The 20,342-nt window shown below is 50.4% G+C and overlaps 2 protein-coding genes and 1 non-coding gene across 3 annotated transcripts in view; 2 read left to right on the plus strand and 1 right to left on the minus strand.

Annotated features, from left to right (window-relative positions):
- Positions 1-390: 390 nt before the first annotated feature.
- On the minus strand, positions 391-19,839 carry MPZL3 (myelin protein zero like 3). Its single transcript, XM_084860605.1, has 6 exons — positions 19,742-19,839; positions 16,090-16,256; positions 15,570-15,780; positions 14,792-14,957; positions 14,308-14,362; positions 391-588 (listed from the first exon to the last, which is right to left on the minus strand). Exons 1-6 carry the CDS (start codon positions 19,812-19,814, stop codon positions 562-564), a joined length of 699 nt encoding a protein of 232 aa, XP_084716731.1. The 5' UTR covers positions 19,815-19,839; the 3' UTR covers positions 391-561.
- Positions 7,650-7,756, plus strand: LOC146340324 (U6 spliceosomal RNA). The gene has a single exon (XR_014784159.1). It is a non-coding gene; the product is annotated as a U6 spliceosomal RNA (small nuclear RNA).
- The window catches only part of CD3E (CD3 epsilon subunit of T-cell receptor complex), a 32,262-nt gene continuing 31,145 nt past the window's right edge, over positions 19,226-20,342 (plus strand). The window contains exons 1-2 of the mRNA XM_084807093.1: positions 19,226-19,262; positions 19,398-20,183. Of these exons, the coding sequence (XP_084663219.1) occupies positions 19,226-19,262; positions 19,398-20,183 (823 nt within the window). The remainder of the gene's footprint in view (positions 19,263-19,397; positions 20,184-20,342) is intronic.

A 20,342-nucleotide genomic window follows, 5' to 3' on the forward strand; every position in this document is an offset into this window, starting at 1 on the left:
ACAGGCCAGTGGTAATTAGCCAGTGTTTATCACCCGCAGGCTGCCTCAGACACGAGCAGCCTGCCACGTGGCTTACAAGCTAGCCACTCTTCGCCTTTTGCCCTCAGAGCTGGGGCTGGCTTTGAGCCCAGGAGCCAAGACGGTGGCTTCCCAAGGCAGACAGGTTGTACAGAGGCACAGACAAGAGGACGGGCCAGTGACTGTGTCATTGCTCCACGCGGCGACTGCTGCGACTCAGCCGAGTTCAATGCAGTGCATGGAGACGTGACGGCTACGGAGGAGAAACACAGAGAGCTGGCAGCCCCCACGAGAGCATGGCTGCCTTCCCCACCCCACTGCGTTGGCCCCATTTTCAGTCCAGACACACAGGGCAAGAGATGGACTAACAAATAAGAAACAGAAACATCGTGATTGTTCCCAGGGTGAAACAGAACTGGTCCCACAGCATCAGCACCATTCCCAGTGTCGCATTGGGAGTCAAGTTCCACTCGTTACGGAATCACTGGGAGGGGTCCGGGAGGCCTCCTGATGACAATCCAAAGGGTGGGCTTTGTCTCCCAATCAGCAGGGGCCCTCCTCTTCAGTGTCCTGGGCAGGAAGCAAGAGGTGGAGATCAAACAAGGTAGTCAGCCGGGTCCACGAACGTTTCACGCCACAGCTGCCGCCTTGGCAAACCGAGTCGGTGGCTTTTCTGCCAAGAAGCTCCCCAGCCCAGACTCAGAAACATCTGCAGGGCAGTCCCTGCACTGCCTCCAAAGACCCCTGTAAGAAAGCGGCAGCACTCCCCCTGTCAGCCTGGAGTGCCGGAGGCCCCTTGCCAAGCCTTCCCGGGGGGACGGGCCCTCCTGGGGTGCATGGTACTGCACAGTGCCAGCCCTCGAGCACCCGTGGGGCAAGCACACAGCCCCGGCACTGTCCCTTCCTTGTGCAGCTGCCAAGATCCCACCACACTGGTCTGCATCCTTGCTTTCCCGTAGATGTACTGGTTGAACACCCAGCACAAAGTGCTTTGCAGTCCAGACCCAACCCGCCTGCAGCTTGTCTTCAGCACCTTTTGCCACTTACCCTGCAGCGACACCTCTGGGTGCCAGCTACGCACATGCACAAGTCCACTGCAGGCAGCAAGAGGGACAAAGAGCTGCTCTCCTTCTGGGTCCTTGCCTCATTTGCACATGGGCTCAGCCTTTCTGACGCTGATGGTGCCCAAGGCAGAAAGCTTCAGTGTTTGTACTGGGATTGGGTCATGCCTGAAGGGGAATGTGGCCACAGGCCCAAGGCGCTTTGGGCCCACTGCAGACTTGCTCCAGCCAAGCCAGGGGTCGAGGCGAGCCGAGCAGACCATGCAGCTCCTTTGAAGCGCCCCTCCATTCCCCAAGGCACTCACGTTCAACGGCCTTTCCCCCCGAATTCACAAGAAGGGGTTCCTTCCTGTGCCAACTGCATCTAGCAGCAGCAGGACAGGAAATCTTTCCCCCACTTCTCACTTCTCTTCTCTAGTTCCCTCTCTTGGCAGCAAGTGTCATCGCCAGCATTGGCGCATGTGAGGCCGATGCCAGGCAGCCCCAGCAGACAGGAGAGAATCCAACGAAGACGAGGGCTCTTGCTGTGCTCTGGTGTCTTCTGTCTGACACCCAAGGTGTCCCATGCATGTTGAATCCTAACTGGATGGTTACCCAGTGTGACAGAGTATAAATGCAGCATGTATTGTTGAGAAGAATTCATTGTATTTCAGAAGAGTGTGATTCCTTATTATCTGTTTATGCTAACTGTGAGTGATTAATCATAGAATCATAGAATAGTAGGGTTGGAGGGGGCCTACAAGGCCATTGAGTCCAACCCCCTGCTCAATGCAGGAATCCCAAGTCAGAGCATCCCTGACAAATGGCTGTCCAGCCTCGTCTTGAAGGCCTCCAGTGTGGGAGAGCCCACCACCTCCCCAGGTAATTGGTTCCACTGTCGTATTGCTCTGACACTCAGGAGGTTTTTCCTGATGTTCAGCCGGAATCTGGCTTCCTGTCACTTGAGCCCATTATTCCGTGTCCTGCACTCTGGGATGATCAAGAAGAGATCCTGGCCTTCTTCTCTGTGACAACCTTCCAAGTACTTGAAGAGCGCTATCATATCTCCCCTCAGTCTTCTCTTCTCAAGGCTAAACATGCCCAGTTCTTTCAGTCTCTCTTCATAGGGCTTTGTTTCCAGTCCCCTGATCATCTTTGTTGCCCTCCTCTGAACCCTCTCCAGTGTGTCTGCATCCTTCTTAAAGTGTGGTGCCCAGAACAGGACACAGTACTCCAGATGAGGCCTAACCAGTGCTGAGTAGAGGGGAACTAGTACTTCCCGGGATTTGGAAGCGATGCTTCTATGAATGCAGCCCAAAAGAGCATTGGCCTTTTTTGCAGCCACATCACATGGTTGGCTCATATTCAGCTTGTGATCGACAACAATTCCAAGATCCTTCTCGCTTGTAGTGTGGTTAAGCCACGTATCCCCTATCTTGTAACTGTGCATTTGGTTTCTTTTTCCTAGGTGCAGAACTTGGCATTTGTCCCTATTAAATGTCATTCTGTTGCTTTCTGCCCAGCGCTCCAGTCTATCCAGATCACTTTGAATTTTGTTTCTGTCTTCCAAAGTATTAGCTATCCCTCCCAATTTGGTGTCATCTGCAAATTTGATCAGCATTCCCTGCACCTCCTCCTCCAAGTCATTAATACAAATGTGGAAGAGCACTGGGCCCAGGACTGAGCCCTGCGGTACCCCACTCGTTACCTCTCCCCACTTTGAGAAGGTCCCATTGATAAGCACTCTTTGAGTCAGATTCTGTAGCCAACTGTGGATCCACAGGATCGTTGTTTCATCTAGCCCACTTTTCGCTAGTTTGCTCATCAGGAGATCATGGGGCACTTTGTCGAAAGCTTTGCTGAAGTCGAGGTATATGATGTCTACAGCATTCCCACGGTCTACAAGGGAGGTTACTTGATCAAAAAATGAGATCAGATTTGTCTGGCAGGACTTGTTTTTGACAAATCCATGTTGGCTTTGAGTAATCACGGCATTGTTGTCAAGGTGCTATTAGATGTGACAACATCTAATAGTAATAGATGTTGTCACATCTTTTACTATTAGTAATAGATGTGATTAGTTCTCTGTGTGTGTTGCGAATAACTGTGAGTAATGGAAAGTATTCTTGGAGATAAGGGAAAAAATTCTTGGAAATGGAGCAAGGTTGCCACAAGTGAGGACCTTCGTCTAGGTGCTACTGGTGTCAATGCCAGACCTGGCTTTGTGGAAGAAAATGAGAATAGTGGTATCACCAGGTCTGAAACTAAAGATGAAGTCATCAACGACATGGAAGTTATAAAAGCAGGTGTTTGATTTCATTGCCCAGAGAGATCCTGGGAGAATGAAAAGCCTACCAGACCTGATTGCCTCAGCTCTGCAAACCATGCTTGCCAGATAGGTAACTATAAGGCCTTAATGAGGAATGCTTTGTTGGTTGAAAAGAACCGAACTGTAATTTTACTAAGGAAGATGCTAGCCATGGTTTCTATTACACCTCTAATCATCTTAATTGCATAGTATGTAATAATAGCCACAGTTTTCTCTCTTGTCAGGGGAGTCACAGACACGCTTTTGGGAAATGAGCTAGTTGAATACAGCAGGAAGAAGTTACCTGTCTCACCAGTTTAGGCCAAAATAAACCTGTTTTGGTTAATCGTTTATTGTATCATGCTTGTTTCTCACTCTGTCCTCTTCAGGTTAATAAAATCTCTCTAAACTGGACACAGATGTTAGCTGTGCACCTTATATGCCTGCAGGGAGTAACCTCCTACCTACCCACCCACATGCCTGATCTCTTGGTTTCATGTAAGCTGCTCTGAGTCAGAAGGGAGAATGGGGAAATGGGCAGAAGCTCCCTCAACATCAGCAGCAGGGGGGTCAGCTGGCTATGGCCCTCCCTAATTAAATAACCTCTAGGCAGTGGGAATTCCCTGCAAACTCATCACAGTGTGCAACCGAGCCGCAAACCACTCAGAAAAGCTCCACTGGATGACACTGAGAAGATGCAATGTCTGTCTCTTTGCCACCCTCGCCGCCACAGAGTAGGCTCGATAGCGAGCTCTTACCTGTGTTTGGTCAGACTCAGCATGAGTTTTCCTCCGCCTGCGTTCTAGCCATCTCCCCTCTTGCTCCATTGCCCTCAGCTCGGGTGTATATGAAGGAGCTGGCCGGGCTCTGCTCAGAGGGAGAGGGCGCTTGGGCGCAATTGTGTCAACTGCCCGAGTCATCTCTGCATTCCACAGAGCGACCTGGGCTTCGACAGGAGCACCAGCCATACCAGCAGGAAAATCCCCCAGAGCCCTCTGGAATCCATCGGAATCCATTAATCTCCGGGGGCGGACCATTTTAATAGGTCCCCCACCCTTGCAGGGGGGAAAGGCTGCCGAAAGTCTAAACTTCAGCAGGAGGTGATCTGACCATGACAAAGGGACAGATGTTAATTCCCCCACTTTCAGATCACCATCCTCCTGCCCAGTCGAGAAGACCAGATCAAGCGTGTGTCCTTTTACATGCGTTGGGCCGATGACATGTTGAGACAGCCCCATGGCTGTCATGGCAGCCATGAAGTCCTTAGCTGCCCCGGATACAGCGGCTGCAACATGGAGGTGGAGATCCCCCAGGATCAACATCCTAGGAGTCCTCAACACCAAGTCCGAGACCACCTCCGTCAGCTCAGGCAGGGAGTCTGATGGGCAGTGGGGAGGGCGGTACACCAGCAGAATCCCTAATCTGTCCCAGGTACCCAACACAAGGTACAAACGCTCAAGATCTTCACTCGAATGAGCAGGAAGCCTGGAGAGAAGGGTTGAATTCCTACAGACGACGGCAATCCGCCCTTCCCAACCCTTGGGTCGGTGTTGGTGCTGCACTGAGTACCCAGGAGGGCACAGCTGGGAGAGAGTGACCCCTCCCAGTTCCCCCACCAAGTTCTCAGTAATACATACCAGGTCAGCCCCCACATCCAATGTCCCATGGCAAGCAACTCTAATGAGAGAAGGAGTCCAAGATGGGTGGGAGTTTTAAAAAAAGGAAATTCTAAAGGCACAGTTACAAGTGGGCTAGATGAAACAACTATCAGGGGGATCCACAGTTGGCTACAGAATCGGACTCAAAGAGTCCTTGAAACCAATGCCGTGATGACTCGAAGCCAACATGGATTTGCCAAGAACAAATTACGCCAGACGGACCTGATCTCATTTTTGGATCAGGTAACCTCCCTTGCGGACGGTGGGAATGCTGTGGACATAATATACCTCGACTTCAGCAAAGCTTTCGATAAAGTGCCCCATGATGTCCAGATTAGCAAACTAGCTCAAAGTGGGCTAGATGGAACAACGGTCCAGTGGATCCACAGTTGGCTCCAGAATCGGACTCCAAGAGTGCTTATCAATGGGACCTTCTCAAGCTGGGGAGAGGCAACGAGTGGGGTACCGCAGGGCTCAGTCCTGGGCCCAGTGCTCTTCCACGTTTGTATTAATGACTTGGAGGAGGAGGTGCAGGGAATGCTGATCAAATTTGCAGATGACACAAAATTGGGAGGGATAGCTATAACCCTGGAAGACAGAAACAAAATTCAAAGTGATCTGGATAGACTGGAGCGCTGGGCAGAAAACTGATTGAAATTTAATAGGGACAAATGCCAAGTTCTGCACCTAGGAAAAAGAAACCAAATGCACAGTTACAAGATGGGGGATACGTGGCTCAACCACACGACAAGTGAGAAGGATCTTGGAATTGATGTCGATCACAAGCTGAATATCAGCCAACAATGTGATGTGGCTGCAAAAAAGGCCAATGCTCTTTTGGGCTGCATTCATAGAAGCATCGCTTCCAAATCCCGGGAAGTACTAGTTCCCCTCTATTCAGCACTGGTTAGGCCTCATCTGGAGTACTGTGTCCAGTTCTGGGCACCACACTTCAAGAAGGATGCAGACAAACTGGAGAGGGTTCAGAGGAGGGCAACAAAGATGCTCAGGGGACTGGAAACAAAGCCCTATGAAGAGAGACTGAAAGAACTGGGCCTGTTTAGCCTTGAGAAGAGAAGACTGAGGGGAGATATGATAGCACTCTTCAAATACTTGAAAGGTTGTCCCAGAGAGGAAGGCCAGGATCTCTTCTTGATCATCCCAGAGTGCAGGACATGGAATAATGGGCTCAAGTGACAGGAAGCCAGATTCCGGCTGAACATCAGGAAAAACTTCCTGACTGTGTAGCAGCCATATCAGGGGTCAGACTAAGTAACCTCATGCAGTCTCATGCTTCAAGTTCTTGCTGAGCTCTTTCTCCCTTGAATATATTGTTGTAAGCTGACGAGACACAGGAATTCCTTATCTTGTCAAAGGGCATACAATTGTATATCTTGTTCTCTGCTGTTCTCTCCTTATCATGGCTACCTTATAACCCAGTTCTTGTATTATAAACAATGGTGCTAGGAGAAGCAATGTTGAGGACTGCAACCCCACGCCGGAGGGGGAGGAGGAGCCGTTTCATATGTGTCACAATGTCTATAAAAACAATGTGCTGATGTATTTCGGGGCTTCTGGCTCTTTGGAAATGATTCCAGCCTTAAGCCCGCGCGTTAAATAAAGAATCTCTTTTTCCTTCACTCTGTGGTCTCTCTGACTCTGGGTTCTGCAACATAAATGGTGCCGTGACTCGGATGTGGCAGGCTCTGAGCCAGACAGGTGGCAGTTGCCTGCTCTTGATCGCCGCACCGGGAAGATGAGCTCGGCGCATGCCTCACCGACCTTCTTGTCGAGTGAATGGGAGAAAGCCTGCGCCGGGATCGCCCAAACGGCAGCGAGCGGCAAGAGAACCTTGGGAAGCAGAGGAAGGAACTTGAGCCCTGCCTGTATCGCAGCTGCAATTGAGTTGAAACCCACATTGGAAGCCTTCAGGAGAAAGGCAAGTATATGGGAAAAAGAGGGCCCCGCCTTTAGGGAGAAAGGCCACTGGGCAGAAAAAAAGAGGGCCCCGCCTTATGAAGAAGGTCAGTGTTGGTGGTATATGTATACAAAAGAACCTACTCCTTGTGAGTAGAAGGGGGGCCTGATCACACCCCCGAGTGGGCGCCAGTACCCAGCACGCCAGTACTCAGTAGGAAGATGAGGAAGCTGGGGAAGCCGCTTTCCGCTCTGGTAAAAAGTGGGTGGCAGGGACATATGGATGCAGTGGAGAGATTGATGATGGTGTGAGTGGCTACTGCGGTTTCTGACGCATACCGTTGACCGTCCGGGTGCCCAGGCCAGTAGCAAAGTGCGTGGTGTGTAAAATCCTCTTGTGTCGGCCAGTGAGACCCCTTACTCACTGACCAATTCCCATTCCCTAATTGTGTCTGTCTTCAATTTAGGAGGGAGGCTATGGGTGGTGGGGGAAGCAAACCTTGCACCCCCTTGAGATGTATGTCAAACAAAGAAGGAAAAAGGTTTTTTTTTAAAAAAAGATTCAGAATAGAGAGAGAAAACAGCAAAAAGCTCAAGGTCGAGCTGAGAGAAAAAAAAACAAGATCTGAGGCTGTTAATTAGAGAAATGTTGCAGGACAGTCTGGCTTTTAACAAAGCGTGGGAGCGTGAGAGTGTGAGGCCGAAGAAGTGCTCACTTCGGTGGCACATATACTAAAATTGGAACGATACAGAGAAGATTAGCATGGCCCCTGCGCAAGGATGACACGCAAATTCGTGAAGCGTTCCATATTTTTTCTACGAGCGAGAAGGATCTTGGAATTGTCGTCGATCACAAGCTGAATATGAGCCAACAATGTGATGTGGCTGCAAAAAAGGCAAATGCTATTTTGGGCTGCATTCATAGAAGCATCGCTTCCAAATCCCGGGAAGTACTAGTTCCCCTCTACTCAGCACTGGTTAGGCCTCATCTGGAGTACTGTGTCCAGTTCTGGGCACCACACTTTAAGAAGGATGCAGACAAACTGGAGAGGGTTCAAAGGAGGGCAACAAAGATGATCAGGGGACTGGAAACAAAGCCCTATGAAGAGAGACTGAAAGAACTGGGCATGTTTAGCCTTGAGAAGAGAAGACTGAGGGGAGATATGATAGCACTCTTCAAGTACTTGAAAGGTTGTCACAGAGAAGAAGGCCAGGATCTCTTCTCGATCATCCCAGAGTGCAGGACACGGAATAATGGGCTCAAGTTACAGGAAGCCAGATTCCGACTGAACATCAGGAAAAACTTCCTGAGTGTCAGAGCAATACGGCAATGGAACCAATTACCTGGGGAGGTGGTGGGCTCTCCCACACTGGAGGCCTTCAAGACGAGGCTGGACAGCCATTTGTCAGGGATGCTCTGACTTGGGTTCCTGCATTGAGCGGGGGGTTGGACTCGATGGCCTTGTAGGCCCCTTCCAACCCTACTATTCTATGGTTCTGTGATTCTAAGTAGCTGTTAGCCTAGCGCGCCGAGAGAGGGGGGGCAGGAAAATTGCCCACAACGTTCTGAGTTGTGCAACATCATCACCTCGCCTAATTGAGATGAAATCCCTAAGAAATGGAAACTGAAAATGAAGACCCAGAAGATGAAGGCAAAATAGAAAATAAAGGTGAAGAATCAGCCCCCAGAGCACAGGCTAGACCCCTCTTCGAGTGAAAAGTGTGCCATAAGACTGTCCCAAAGCAGAATGAAGCAGAGAGACCATGTTGAAGATCTCTGTCAAGGTAACCGTGTTTAGCTTTGAACTGTGTTAGAATTGCATAGAGCCTGTAGCTACTGACCATTGGCTATATGATTTCTGAAGAGCGTAACCATTAAGCTTTTGCCGTGGGATTCCCTGCAATGAAGAAATCTCACTGATTTAAGTGTCCAGTGTTACACTGCCTAAGTGTGTGTGCTGAAGAGACCGAGAAACCAGACAGCATGTTCCTGGCCAAGCCAAAATCACGCTACTACCATGCTCCTGAAAGTGCAATAAACTGTGTAAGCTGGGAGACCCAACCTGATTGAGAAGAAAAGACGATATTGGAGCAACTGTCTTAAAAAACAATGAGATCTGTGTAGCTGGCTGGCTGACGCTGTCAGTGATGTTACAACTTTAAATTAAGACTGTTTTCCTGTTTGAGACCCCAGCGAAGAAAGCTGACCCGAGTTATTCGTTGCCCGTGCCAAAGCAAGAATTTGGCTGCCCTGTACCTCATCATGTCCTGTTTTAAGCTTGGGATTTACAAATACAAACAAACTGAGAAGCTTGCCTTTGAAGTCCTGCAAATCACCCCACCGCCTCCCCGAAGATTGATGGCTGCCTGAAAAATGCAAGTATAAGGCGATGCCCATCACCCCCCAGCGTCCTGAGTTTCGGCACTCAGTGTTTCAGTGCTTTCGGGTACCAGGTTAAAAGAAAAAAAAAAGAGTAAGTTTTTAAAATGTCTGTGAGAGAACCTGACAAAAGTAAAATAAAATTTACAGAAGAGTTGCCCAGGTTAAAGCGTCACGGCTAGAGAGCTGAGCTGTGCCGCTCTGTTTAGACAGAGGCCTTGCTAAAAAGTTAAAGGCCCTTGTCTGTCAGAAGGGGTGTAGGGCCACACTTTCCCTTTTTAAACTGATGCAGAAGTGGAGAGCCTTTGCTGGAAACATCTCATCTTCATTGCCCAGAGCCTTCTCTGTTTGCCTCCACCATCATCTGGGCTTTTTAGAGACACTCTGCACATGGACTAAAATTTTAAATTGTCAAAGACTTGCCATGGACAGTGCTGTGAAGCTTTAGATAAACTTGAACTCTCATCGCTGTAGACCGTGTGTCTATGTTTGTAGTCAGCTCAGTGTACAGCAGGCTGAGTTTGATCTATGACTTTTAGATTTCCTTCTGCTAGAACTCATGTAGCATAGAGTTGCCGATGCAAAAATGGTGACCTAGAACTCTTTGCGTGTGTGGGTATGCCCATCCGTTGATTTTAATGGGCCCTGAGCTTTCAGCCAGAAGAGCAGTATAATTGCTGGATCTGCTCCATCATGCCTTACCATGCAAAAAGTGCTTTCCATTCATTGTGTTAAATTGCAGAAAAAGTTTGTTGTGTATATTTTATGATTTCTTAGATATCATAAAATATATGTGATATTTGCAGATTAGTGTTAGTTGCAACTCCAAATGGTACTAAGTGTGGTTCCCAATAGATGACAAGAAGAAAGAAAAGGCAAGAGGCAAAGAAAAAAAACATTTGTAGAAAAGAAGCGTGGCCATTGTTGCCCCCAGGGAAAATTAAAAGCAGCTGATTGTGCCTGGAGCTTATTACCTGGGATAAAATAGCCACAATAATGTAATAGTTCTTTAAGATGAAGAAAATGTAACTAGAAGGAGAAGAAGAGCCTATCCCAAATGTGTGTCATTGGGACTAGTGTAAGGCAGAAAGGTTTAAGTAAGTGAGTTTAACTTAAAAAAGACAAATAAAGAGACAAGGCTGGTGCATGGAGCAGAAAGTTTTATGTAAAAAGTTTGAAACATGATCTGCAATACAGACAGATCAGCAAAGAAAAAAAAAAGAGAGAAAAAATTTGTTTTCCTATACTAATAAATAAAAGTGTTATCAAGCACTTTGGGAAGCGAAGTTGTTTACAGGAAGCTGTGCCTGAGAACCAAACACTTCTAGCCTATGCTGAAAATGCTTGCTAGTGTTGTGCTGCCTCATGGGTAACATGTATGGTATAAAAACCCATTTAGCCCAATAGCTCGTGGTTCAGAGATCCAACCATTAAGTACGCCTGTGTGCTGTAAGTTACCCAATAAAGTCTCCTTGTAAGTAACCCCCCCCCCCCCGCTGGAATCCCAAAACACAAGTGGGGCTAGAGCGCCTCACCCAGATCAAACCCTGCTGTTAAAAGCCATAAAAGCAGGTATGAAGAAGTCAATTAATATGACCAAAGTGTCTAAAGTGCTGCAAGGTGCCACCGAGGCCCCAGAGCGTACTTGGAGCGTCTTTCAAATGCCTATCGCCAGTATACCCCCCTCAACCCAGAGGCCCAAGAAGATGTGAACGAAAGAAGAAGACCCGGCAGAGGCAGAAGATTCTTAAAAAAGAACCAGTGTGCCCAGTGCGGACAAGATAGACATTAGTGGCATGAATGCCCAAATAAAATAAATCAAATACACAAAGGAGAAAACCAAAGGGGCCAGAATAGGTGAAGAGGGAGACAGCTTGAGAGGGGCTGTGACATTGACTTCATAATTGACACTGGAGCAGCATCAAAAGCAAGCAAACGTTAGCCTTAAACAAGAAGTCCAAACACTGAGCAAAGTTCTTCAAGCCCAGCGTCGCTTTGTCTTAGAAAATAAGCCATTCCCATCACAGAAGTTCATCCTTTCCAACCAAGAGTTAAAGTATGAGTTAAAAAGGGAAAAATAACCCTTTGACTCCCAGATGGAGAAGACTGAAAACTGTCATACTTTCCACCCCCGCAGCTATGAAAGCAGCTGGAGTTAAACCCTGGATACATTGGACACGAGTCAAGAGAGCGAGAGGGGGAGAGTAGACTGTAAACAGAAATCCTGAAAATCCTTTAAAAATCATTCTGAAAAAGCAGTAAGAAGACTCAGGCTAGACCTTACTGTAGACACACCAGGAGACTGTCCCCCTGCGTACGGTCAGACCTGCAACTGGAGAATTGAAGAAGGGGACTAGACCCTCCTGCAGCTTGCCAGGTGAATAGCTGCCCAGCGTACGGTCAGATCCCAAAGAAGATCAAATATGCGTGTTGTAGTGTTAGTAGTGTTGCATTGTGTCTCCTTAATAAGGTGCAAAAAGGGGGGTCTGCGCCTGGAAGGAGAAGTTTGTCCCAGTGATTTGCTGATAATTACTGGCTCCACCTGGCTAAAATCACGAGAGTAAAACATTTTTGTTTGCCAAGAGGTATACCTGCAAACAGGCTTATTAGCTCTTGCCTAATACCTGTCTGTAGACATCCTGGAAAAATTCAAAAAGATACCATGTTAAGAGTTTATGGTGTAAGTTTAACTTATTCCCAAAATGCTAATTGGTGTGTGGTTGCAAAGATCCTTCCCCCTACAGAGTTCACTCTATGCACCCCCATCATTGCTGAAACAAATGCTACGTGTGCACGAATGCTTAATTGTCAAAAAATTTTCCAGAAAATATAAAGCTATCCCTGGCCCCCTTCCACTGTAATAAAATTCAAAACGTATCTTTTAATGATGCCCACATGCTTTTGCCTCATGGATGGTTTTAAACATGTAGTTCCCGCACTTGGTCATTCATTCCTGCCAACTTGTCTAATAACCACCCATGTTGCCTCAGCCGCCAATTGAACTGGTGCCAATTCTTCCCCTGTAGCCCGAGAAAATCCATCGACGGCAGCCTCGAGCACTCCAACTAACTAAAAATTGTAATAGTCATGTGCAGTTATATTCAGACTCAGAAAAATTGGCCTTAGCAATGTCACTGGTTAGGGTTCCAGGTTTAGCCTTGGCTGATGGTCTGGAGATCAACCGGTTAGCTTGCAGCTTAGCCAAAAGCATGAATGCCACCTCACGAGCATTGTCATTGTTAAATAAAGAGTTGCGTGATCTAAGAGGTGCAGTTCTAGAAAATAGAGCTAGTATAGATTACCTCTTCCTTCTTCATCATTTAAGTTGTGAGACACACCAAAAGCTCTGTTGTTTTAACTTAACTGATAATGGCAATGCTGTAGATGAACAGATCAACAAGCTGCACAATATAGTAGCTATATTTAAAACAATAAGACAAAACAATTAGCTAAATTAGTTAACCCCTTGGCTTCCAGATCTTAGCTGGTTTAAAGCATTGTTCATCCTAATTCTACCAGTGTTGTTCATAAAAGTTCTGTTATGTCTCTGCGTTCCTTGTCTTATGCGCTGTTTAATCAATCTGTTTTATGTCTCAGCTAGTAAAACTGCTGCCCTCTACGCTCTAATAGCCCAACAAGAGGCTAAGTAATATGTATGTCACAAAAAGCTTTGTATAGTTATCAGAAATGCTATAATTGTAATGAAATTATGCATTTAAGGGGGGAATGTAGCAGCCATATCGGGGGTCAGACTAAGTAGCCTCATGCAGTCTCATGCTTCATGTTCTTGCTGAGCTCTTTCTCCCTTGAATATATTGTTGTAAGCTGACGAGACACAGGAATTCCTTATCTTGTCAAAGGTCATACAATTGTATATCTTGTTCTCTGCTGTTCTCTTCTGTTCTCTCCTTATCATGGCTACCCTATAACCCAGTTCTTGTATTATAAACAATGGTGCTAGGAGAAGAAATGTTGAGGACTGCAACCCCACGCCGGAGGGGGAGGAGGAGCCGTTTCATATGTGTCACAATGTCTATAAAAACAATGTGCTGATGTATTTCAGGGCTTCTGGCTCTTTGGAAATGATTCCAGCCTTAAGCCTGCGCGTTAAATAATCTATTTTTCCTTCACTCTGTGGTCTCTCTGACTCTGGGTTCTGCAACAACTGTAAGAGCAATACGACAATGGAACCAATTACCTGGGGAGGTGGGGGGCTCTCCCAGACTGGAGGCCTTCAAGACGAGGCTGGACAGCCATCTATCGGGGATGCTCTGACTTGGATTCCTGCATTGAGCAGGGGGTTGGACTCGATGGCCTTGTAGGCCCCTTCCAACCCTACTACTGCTACTACTATTCTATGATTCTAAGGCAGTTTCCGTTCAAAAATCAGGCCTGAAGCCCGATTGAAATGGATCTCGATAATCAGTTTCATTCAAGAGTGCCTGGAGCTGTCCTGCAACCACTTGCTCAAGCACCTTGCCCAGGAAGGGAATGTTGGCCACTGGCCTATAATATTTAACATCCACTGGGTCCAGGATTGGCTTTATCAGGAGTGGTCTGATTACTGCGTCTTTTAAAGAGGCCGGCACCACTCCCTCTCTCGAGGAGGAATTTTAACCTCCTGGACCCAGCCAGACATCCCCTCCTTGTTTGATGTAATAAACCATGAAGGGCAAGGGTCAAGCACACAAGTGGTCGATCGGACTTGGCCAAGCACCTTGTCCGCATACTTGGGCCTCAATAACTGAAACTCATCCAATAAAACTGGACCAGACGGTGCTCTGAATGCCTCTAACAATGGAAATGCGATAATCGTGGTGTCCAATTCATGATGAATCTGAGCGACTTTATCTTCAAAGCTTTTAAAAAAGGAAATTCTCAAGGGGGTTGGACTCGATGGTCTTGTAGGCCCCTTCCAACCCTACCCTTCTATGATTCCATGTATAAAGCAATTAGCTTGAGTCCCCCAATGGTGCTTTTGCTTACCAGACACTGCAAACACCATCCGGCCAGCCTCTCGCCACAGCCAGCTTGCTCAGGTCTAGAGGAAGAGCACAGAGGAGAGGAGATCAGCACTTCCCCACTCCAACCTACCAGTGTCTGGGAGTTCAGGGGCAGCCAAGGGCAGCCATGTTCCAGCCAGCTTGCCCTGAGCTGAGCCCCTCTGAAAGGAGCCTCTGGCAACCACAGTTCCCCTTTTAGCCCTACATGTGGCTCTGAACTGCTGGGGCCTGACCCCCCCCCCGGCAATAAACAAACAATCACCCTATTGTGCACATGCAGAGAGAGACCCCCCCCCCCCGATCTGAACCACCACTTCCGCAGTCAGCATGCATTACCTGCTCCGCCCTGTAACCCGCTTGCCTTGGAGCACGTTCCTTTGTGCCCATTCATTGACAGAGTGCACACCCAGGCCCAGCCCCCTCCCCACCCACCACCCCGCCCCTGGATGAAGACCGCACGCCCTCACTCATCAGAGACTTCAATGGAGGACTTCTTGTAGCTGAAGTTCTTCCGGCGTTTCAGCACCCCAAACTTTTTGCCCATTCGAATCAGCAGCAGCGCCACCACGACAGCTGAGGGCAGGAAGACCAGAATGGAAAGCAGCCCGGCTGACGTCAGCGGCAAAGAGGCGCCTGCAGAAGGAGGCAAGAACAAGGCCCTGCACCCACGGAAGCAGCACGCTGAGCCTCCAAGGGCAACGGCTCCTCCCCTTTGCGTCGGTCCAAGGAGGGACCCTCCCCCACAAGAGGGTCAAACCCAGTGATGTTTCCACCCCATGTGAGAAAAGCAAGGCAAGCCCCCGCCCCGCCCCCGAGCAGCGATGGATGGGGCACAGTGGATCCCCAGGCAGCTCCCAGGAGGAAGGGGGCAGCAAGGGGCTCTGGGGATGGGCAACCTCCACAGAGTGAGAAGGGGAGACACCCGGTCACCACACGGGGTGGGAAGGGCTGTCTCTAGCCCTGGCCGAAACATGGGCTCTACACCTGCACAGCCAGGGAGCCCCCCCCCCCGCCCCCGCCAGTGTGTCCATGCCTCTAGGACCAGGCACAGGGAAGCGGATCTGAGGCCCCAATCCACGGCTCCCAGGGCAGAACGAGGGAGAGACGGGCCGCAACAACGGGACGGTATCCAGTGCACGCGCCAAGAGGCCGAGTCTTCAGAAACGTTCCTGGGGGATTTTAACACGCCAGGCAGAAAAGGCCAGACGCATGGGTAGGCCTCTGGGGCCGGAGCCAGTGCCACACCTCTCTGAGTGACCGTCAGCACAGTCTGGGGGATGTTGTGCTGTACATCCGGGGGATTCTTCACAGTGCAGCTGAATGTCCCATTGTCGTCCAGCGTCGGATTGGCAATCATAATGGAGGCATCCCTCTTGGCCACGTTGCCAGCCCAGGAGACCCGGCCACGGAAGGTGCCCCTCTTTGTTGGGTAGGCATCGGATTGGTAGTGGAAGATCTAGAGGGGTTGGAGAGGGTGAGTGCTGCACCCCACGGTGGCCAAGAAGCAGATGCATGTGGCCCCCATGGCTCCAGGAGCCAGACCCCCAGCAGGGCTCCACAGCACATCCCAGCCGCAGACACACCTTTTGCTGCAGGGAGGAACAGCTGCTCAGGGCCCCCAGAAGCGCTTTGATCAGCACCACAAGACAGCAGCAGGATAGAGGCCTGCAGCCCCTGCCCCCACCCTGCTTAAGCAGCAGGGGAGGAGACCGGCCCAGGTGCCCTTCTGCCTGGAGTTAGAGGACAGGCACCAAGGCTCACTCACTGGCTGCAAACTGCCCCCTGCAAGAGGCCGGAATGTCCAGTCGATGGTCAGCTTCTCTGTCACTGGAGAGGAAGACTGGAACCAGCACTTGAGGGTCACCGGCTCCCCCACAAAGGCCTGAACTTCTGGGTCAGCTTGGATCTCCAGTGAGTGGACTCTGGCAATTGCTGCGAAAAGAACCCCCAGAGTCAGGTCACCCACCTTGGGCAGAAGCTGCTTTCAGGGGGCAGGGAGTAGCTCCCCACAGAGGGCAGTGCTGCCTCCGCCCTCCCCAAGACCCATTTCACAGGAAGCGTTTTGCCCAAAAGAATCATAGAATAGTAGGGTTGGAAGGGGCCTCCAAGGCCATCGAGTCCAACCCCCTTAAGACCCCGGGCAGCCGCCTTACGCTGGGTCTTAAGGTGGCTGCCTAGCTGAGGAGCAGGGGTGGGCTGCAGGTCCCATCCAGAATTCAGATACAGGTGCTTCACAAGTCCATGCCTCCAGGAGAGACCACTGCTTTTTCCCCTGCTCCGAGAGAAAGACCTGGGCCTGAGGTTGATCGGGTCTATGAAGACCTACAACACCTTCTAGAACTAACACCTAAAAAAGATGTCCTCTTCATCATAGGGGATTGGAAGGCTAAAGTAGGAAGTCAAGAAATCACCGGGATAACAGGCAAGCATGGCCTTGGTGTACAAAATGAAGCAGGACAAAGGCTAATAGAGTTTTGCCAAGAGAACATGCTCATCATAGCAAACACTCTGTTCCAACAGCACAAGAGGCGACTCTACACATGGACAACACCAGATGGTCAATATCGACATCAGATTGATTATGTCCTTTGCAGCCAAAGATGGAGAAGCTCTATACAGTCAGATAAAACAAGACCTGGAGCTGACTGTGGCTCAGATCATGAGCTTCTTGTTGCAAAATTTCAGATTAATTTGAAGAACGTAGGGAAAACCACTAAACCATTCAGGTATGACTTAAATCATATCCCTTATGAACATACAGTGGAGGTGAGGAACAGATTTAAGGGATTAGACCTGATAGACAGAGTGCCTGAGGAACTATGGACAGAGGTCTATAACATTGTTCAGGAGGCAGCAACTCAATACATCCCAAAGAAAAAGAAATGCAAGAAAGCCAAGTGGCTGTCTGAGGAGGCTTTACAAGGAGCTGAGGAAAGAAGGGAAGCGAAAAGCAAGGGAGAAAGGGGAAGATATAGCCAACTGAATGCAGATTTCCAGAGAATAGCAAGGAGAGACAAGAAGGCCTTCTTTCCTGCATTGAGCAGGGGGTTGGACTCAATGGCCTTGTAGGCCCCTTCCAGCCCTACTACTATTTTAATGAACAATGCAAAGAAATCGAGGAAAACAACAGAATGGGAAAGACTAGAGATCTTTTCAAGAAAATCGGAGATCTCAAGGGAACGTTTTGTGCAAAGACGGGCATGATAAAGGACAAAGAAGGCAGGGACCTAACAGAAGCAGATGACATTAAGAAGAGGTGGAAAGAATACACAGAAGAACTATACAGAAAAGATCATAATGTCCCGGATAGCCATGACAGTGCGGTCACTGAACTTGAGCCGGACATCCTCGAGAGTGAAGTCGAGTGGGCCTTAGGAAGCCTTACTAACAACAAAGCTAGCAGAGATGACAGTATTCCAGCTGAGCTATTTAAAATCCTAAAAGATGGTGCTGTTAGAGTGCTGCACTCAATATGCCAACAAATTTGGAACACTCAACAGTGGCCACAAGACTGGAAAAGGTCAGTTTACATTCCAGTTCCAAAGAAGGGCAACGCCAAAGTGTTCAAACTACCGCACAATTGCGCTCATTTCACATGCCAGCAAGGTGATGCTCAAAATCCTACAAGCTAGGCTTCAGCAGTATGCGAACCGAGAACTACCGGAAGTACAAGCGGGGTTTCCAAGAGGCAGAAGAACTAGAGATCAAATCGCCAACATTCGCTGCATCATGGAGAAAGCAAGAGAATTCCAGAAAAACATCTATTTCTGCTTCATTGACTACGCTAAAGCCTTTGATTGCATGGATCACAACAAACTCTGGCGAATTCTTAAAGAGATGGGAGTACCAGACCTGTCTCCTGAGAAACCTGTATGAGGGTCAAGAAGCAACACTAAGAACCGTACGTGGAACAACCGATTGGTTCAAAATTGGGAAAGGAGTACGACAAGGCTGCATATTGTCGCCCTGCTTATTTAACTGATATACAGAGTACATCATGAGAAACGCCGGGTTGGATGAATCCCAGGTCGGAATTAAGATTGCCGGGAGAATTATCAACAACCTCAGATACGCAGACGATACCACCCTAATGGCAGAAAGCGAAGAGGATCTCAAGAGCCTCTTGTTGAGGGGGAAAGAGGAGAGTGCAAAAGCTGGTTTGAAACTCAACATTAAAAAAACGAAGATCATGGCATCTGGCCCCATCACTTCCTGGCATATGGAAAGGGAAGAAATGGAAGCAGTGACAGATTTTACTTTCTTGGGCTCCAAGATCACCGCAGACGGTGACTGTAGCCATGAAATTAAAAGACGCTTGCTCCTTGGGAGGAAAGCTATGGCCAACCTAGACAGCATAGTAAGAAGCAGAGACATCACCTTGCCGACAAAGGTCCGTCTAATCAAAGCTATGGTTTTCCCAGTAGCAATGTATGGCTGTGAGAGCTGGACTGTAAGGAAGGCTGAGCGCCGAAGAATTGATGCTTTCGAACCGTGGTGCTGGAGGAGACTCTTACGAGTGCCCTGGACTGCAAGGAGGTCAAATCAGTCCATCCTAGAGGAAATCAACCCTGAGTGCTCATTGGAAGGACAGATACTGAAGCTGAAGCTCAAATATTTTGGCCACCTGATGCGAAGAGAAAACTCCCTGGAAAAGACCCTGATGCTGGGAAAGACTGAAGGCAAAAGGGGAAGGGGACGGCAGAGGATGAGATGGCTAGATAGCATCACGGATGCAATGAATATGAACCTGAGCACACTCCGGGAGAGAGTGGAGGACAGGAAGGCCTGGCGTGCTGTGGTCCATGGGGCCACGAAGAGTCGGACACGACTGAACAACAACAACCTTCTCAGACTCTCCTCAGACATTTGCATGGCTCTCTCAAGTGCTCAAAGCACTTGGCATGGTGGTCTACTTGCACTTCACAACAACCCTGCAAGGTAAGCCAGGATTATTGCCCCGCCTCTTGCAGCCAGGGGACTGAGGCAAACGGTCGGGGGGCCGCCTAGGGAGTTCATGGCACAGTCGAAACCTCATCCGGGCTCTGCTCCCTCTTCCCCGCTGCGCTCGCCCAGTCCTTCGGAGGCGAGACGCTCTGCTCGAGGTGCCGCTGGGCTGCCAGAGACGGTCATCCAAATGCCTCGAGCTGCTCCCGAAGCCGCCCGTCGACGCCCCGGCTCTGCCCAGCACCCTCCTGGCTTTAACCGCAGCCCGCCTCCGCCCGGCTCAAGCCACCGACGCGGCCGCCGGAGCCCCTCTGCGGCGCCCGAGCGCGCCCCGGGCCCGCGGCCGCCCCGCCCCTGCGCCGCGTCCGGAGCGGGCGCCTAGCCCGGGGGGCCGGGGCCGCGCCAGGAGCCGGGCTTGGCCGGGCGGGCAGCGGGAAGAGCCGCGGCCCGGGGCGGGGGCCGGGCCGCCTTACCGAGCAGGAGCGGCAGCAGGAGGGCCGCCCCGACGGGCCCGCGCCGCGCCCTCCGCCGCGACAGCCGCCCCATCTTCGCCTCCCGGCCGCGCCCGCCCGCCCGCCCGCCTGCCGGGGAGGCCGGAAGGGGCGGGCCGCCCAGAGACGCGAGCTGCCCGGCCGCCGCTCCGCACGTGCTCGGCGGCCTCCGCGTGGCCGCGGTCGAAGGAGGCGGGAGGGAGCCTCCCGGCGCCCGCTCCGCCGCGGGATCTCCCCGGCCCCCGAGGCGAGGCGCGCCCTGCGGGCCGGGCCCGTTTTCGCCGCCCGGGACTTCCGGCTCGAGGAGAGCGCCGCGCCTCCCTCCGCCCCTCCCTCCGCCGGCCGTACGAGGCCCGCAGCACTCTCGGCCGGGCCCAGCCGCCAGCACACGAGGAAGCAGAGCGGCGCAGGAAGCGGCGAGCAGGTGCGTCTCACGTGCCGCCGAGGAATGACGCCACGGGAAAGAGGCGCATTTCCGCAGCCTGTCCGTCGAAGGCAGGCGAGGCCGAGATGCCCGCTCCGCCGGCGCGCCGCGCCGCGCCGCGGGGGTTGAATTGTCCGAATGTCTCTACCGGCATCCCCC

This window comes from Heloderma suspectum, chromosome 6 (genome assembly GCF_057233095.1).
Source record: "Heloderma suspectum isolate Gila_16-S chromosome 6, 16-S_ref, whole genome shotgun sequence".
NCBI classification, from domain to species: domain Eukaryota; kingdom Metazoa; phylum Chordata; class Lepidosauria; order Squamata; family Helodermatidae; genus Heloderma; species Heloderma suspectum.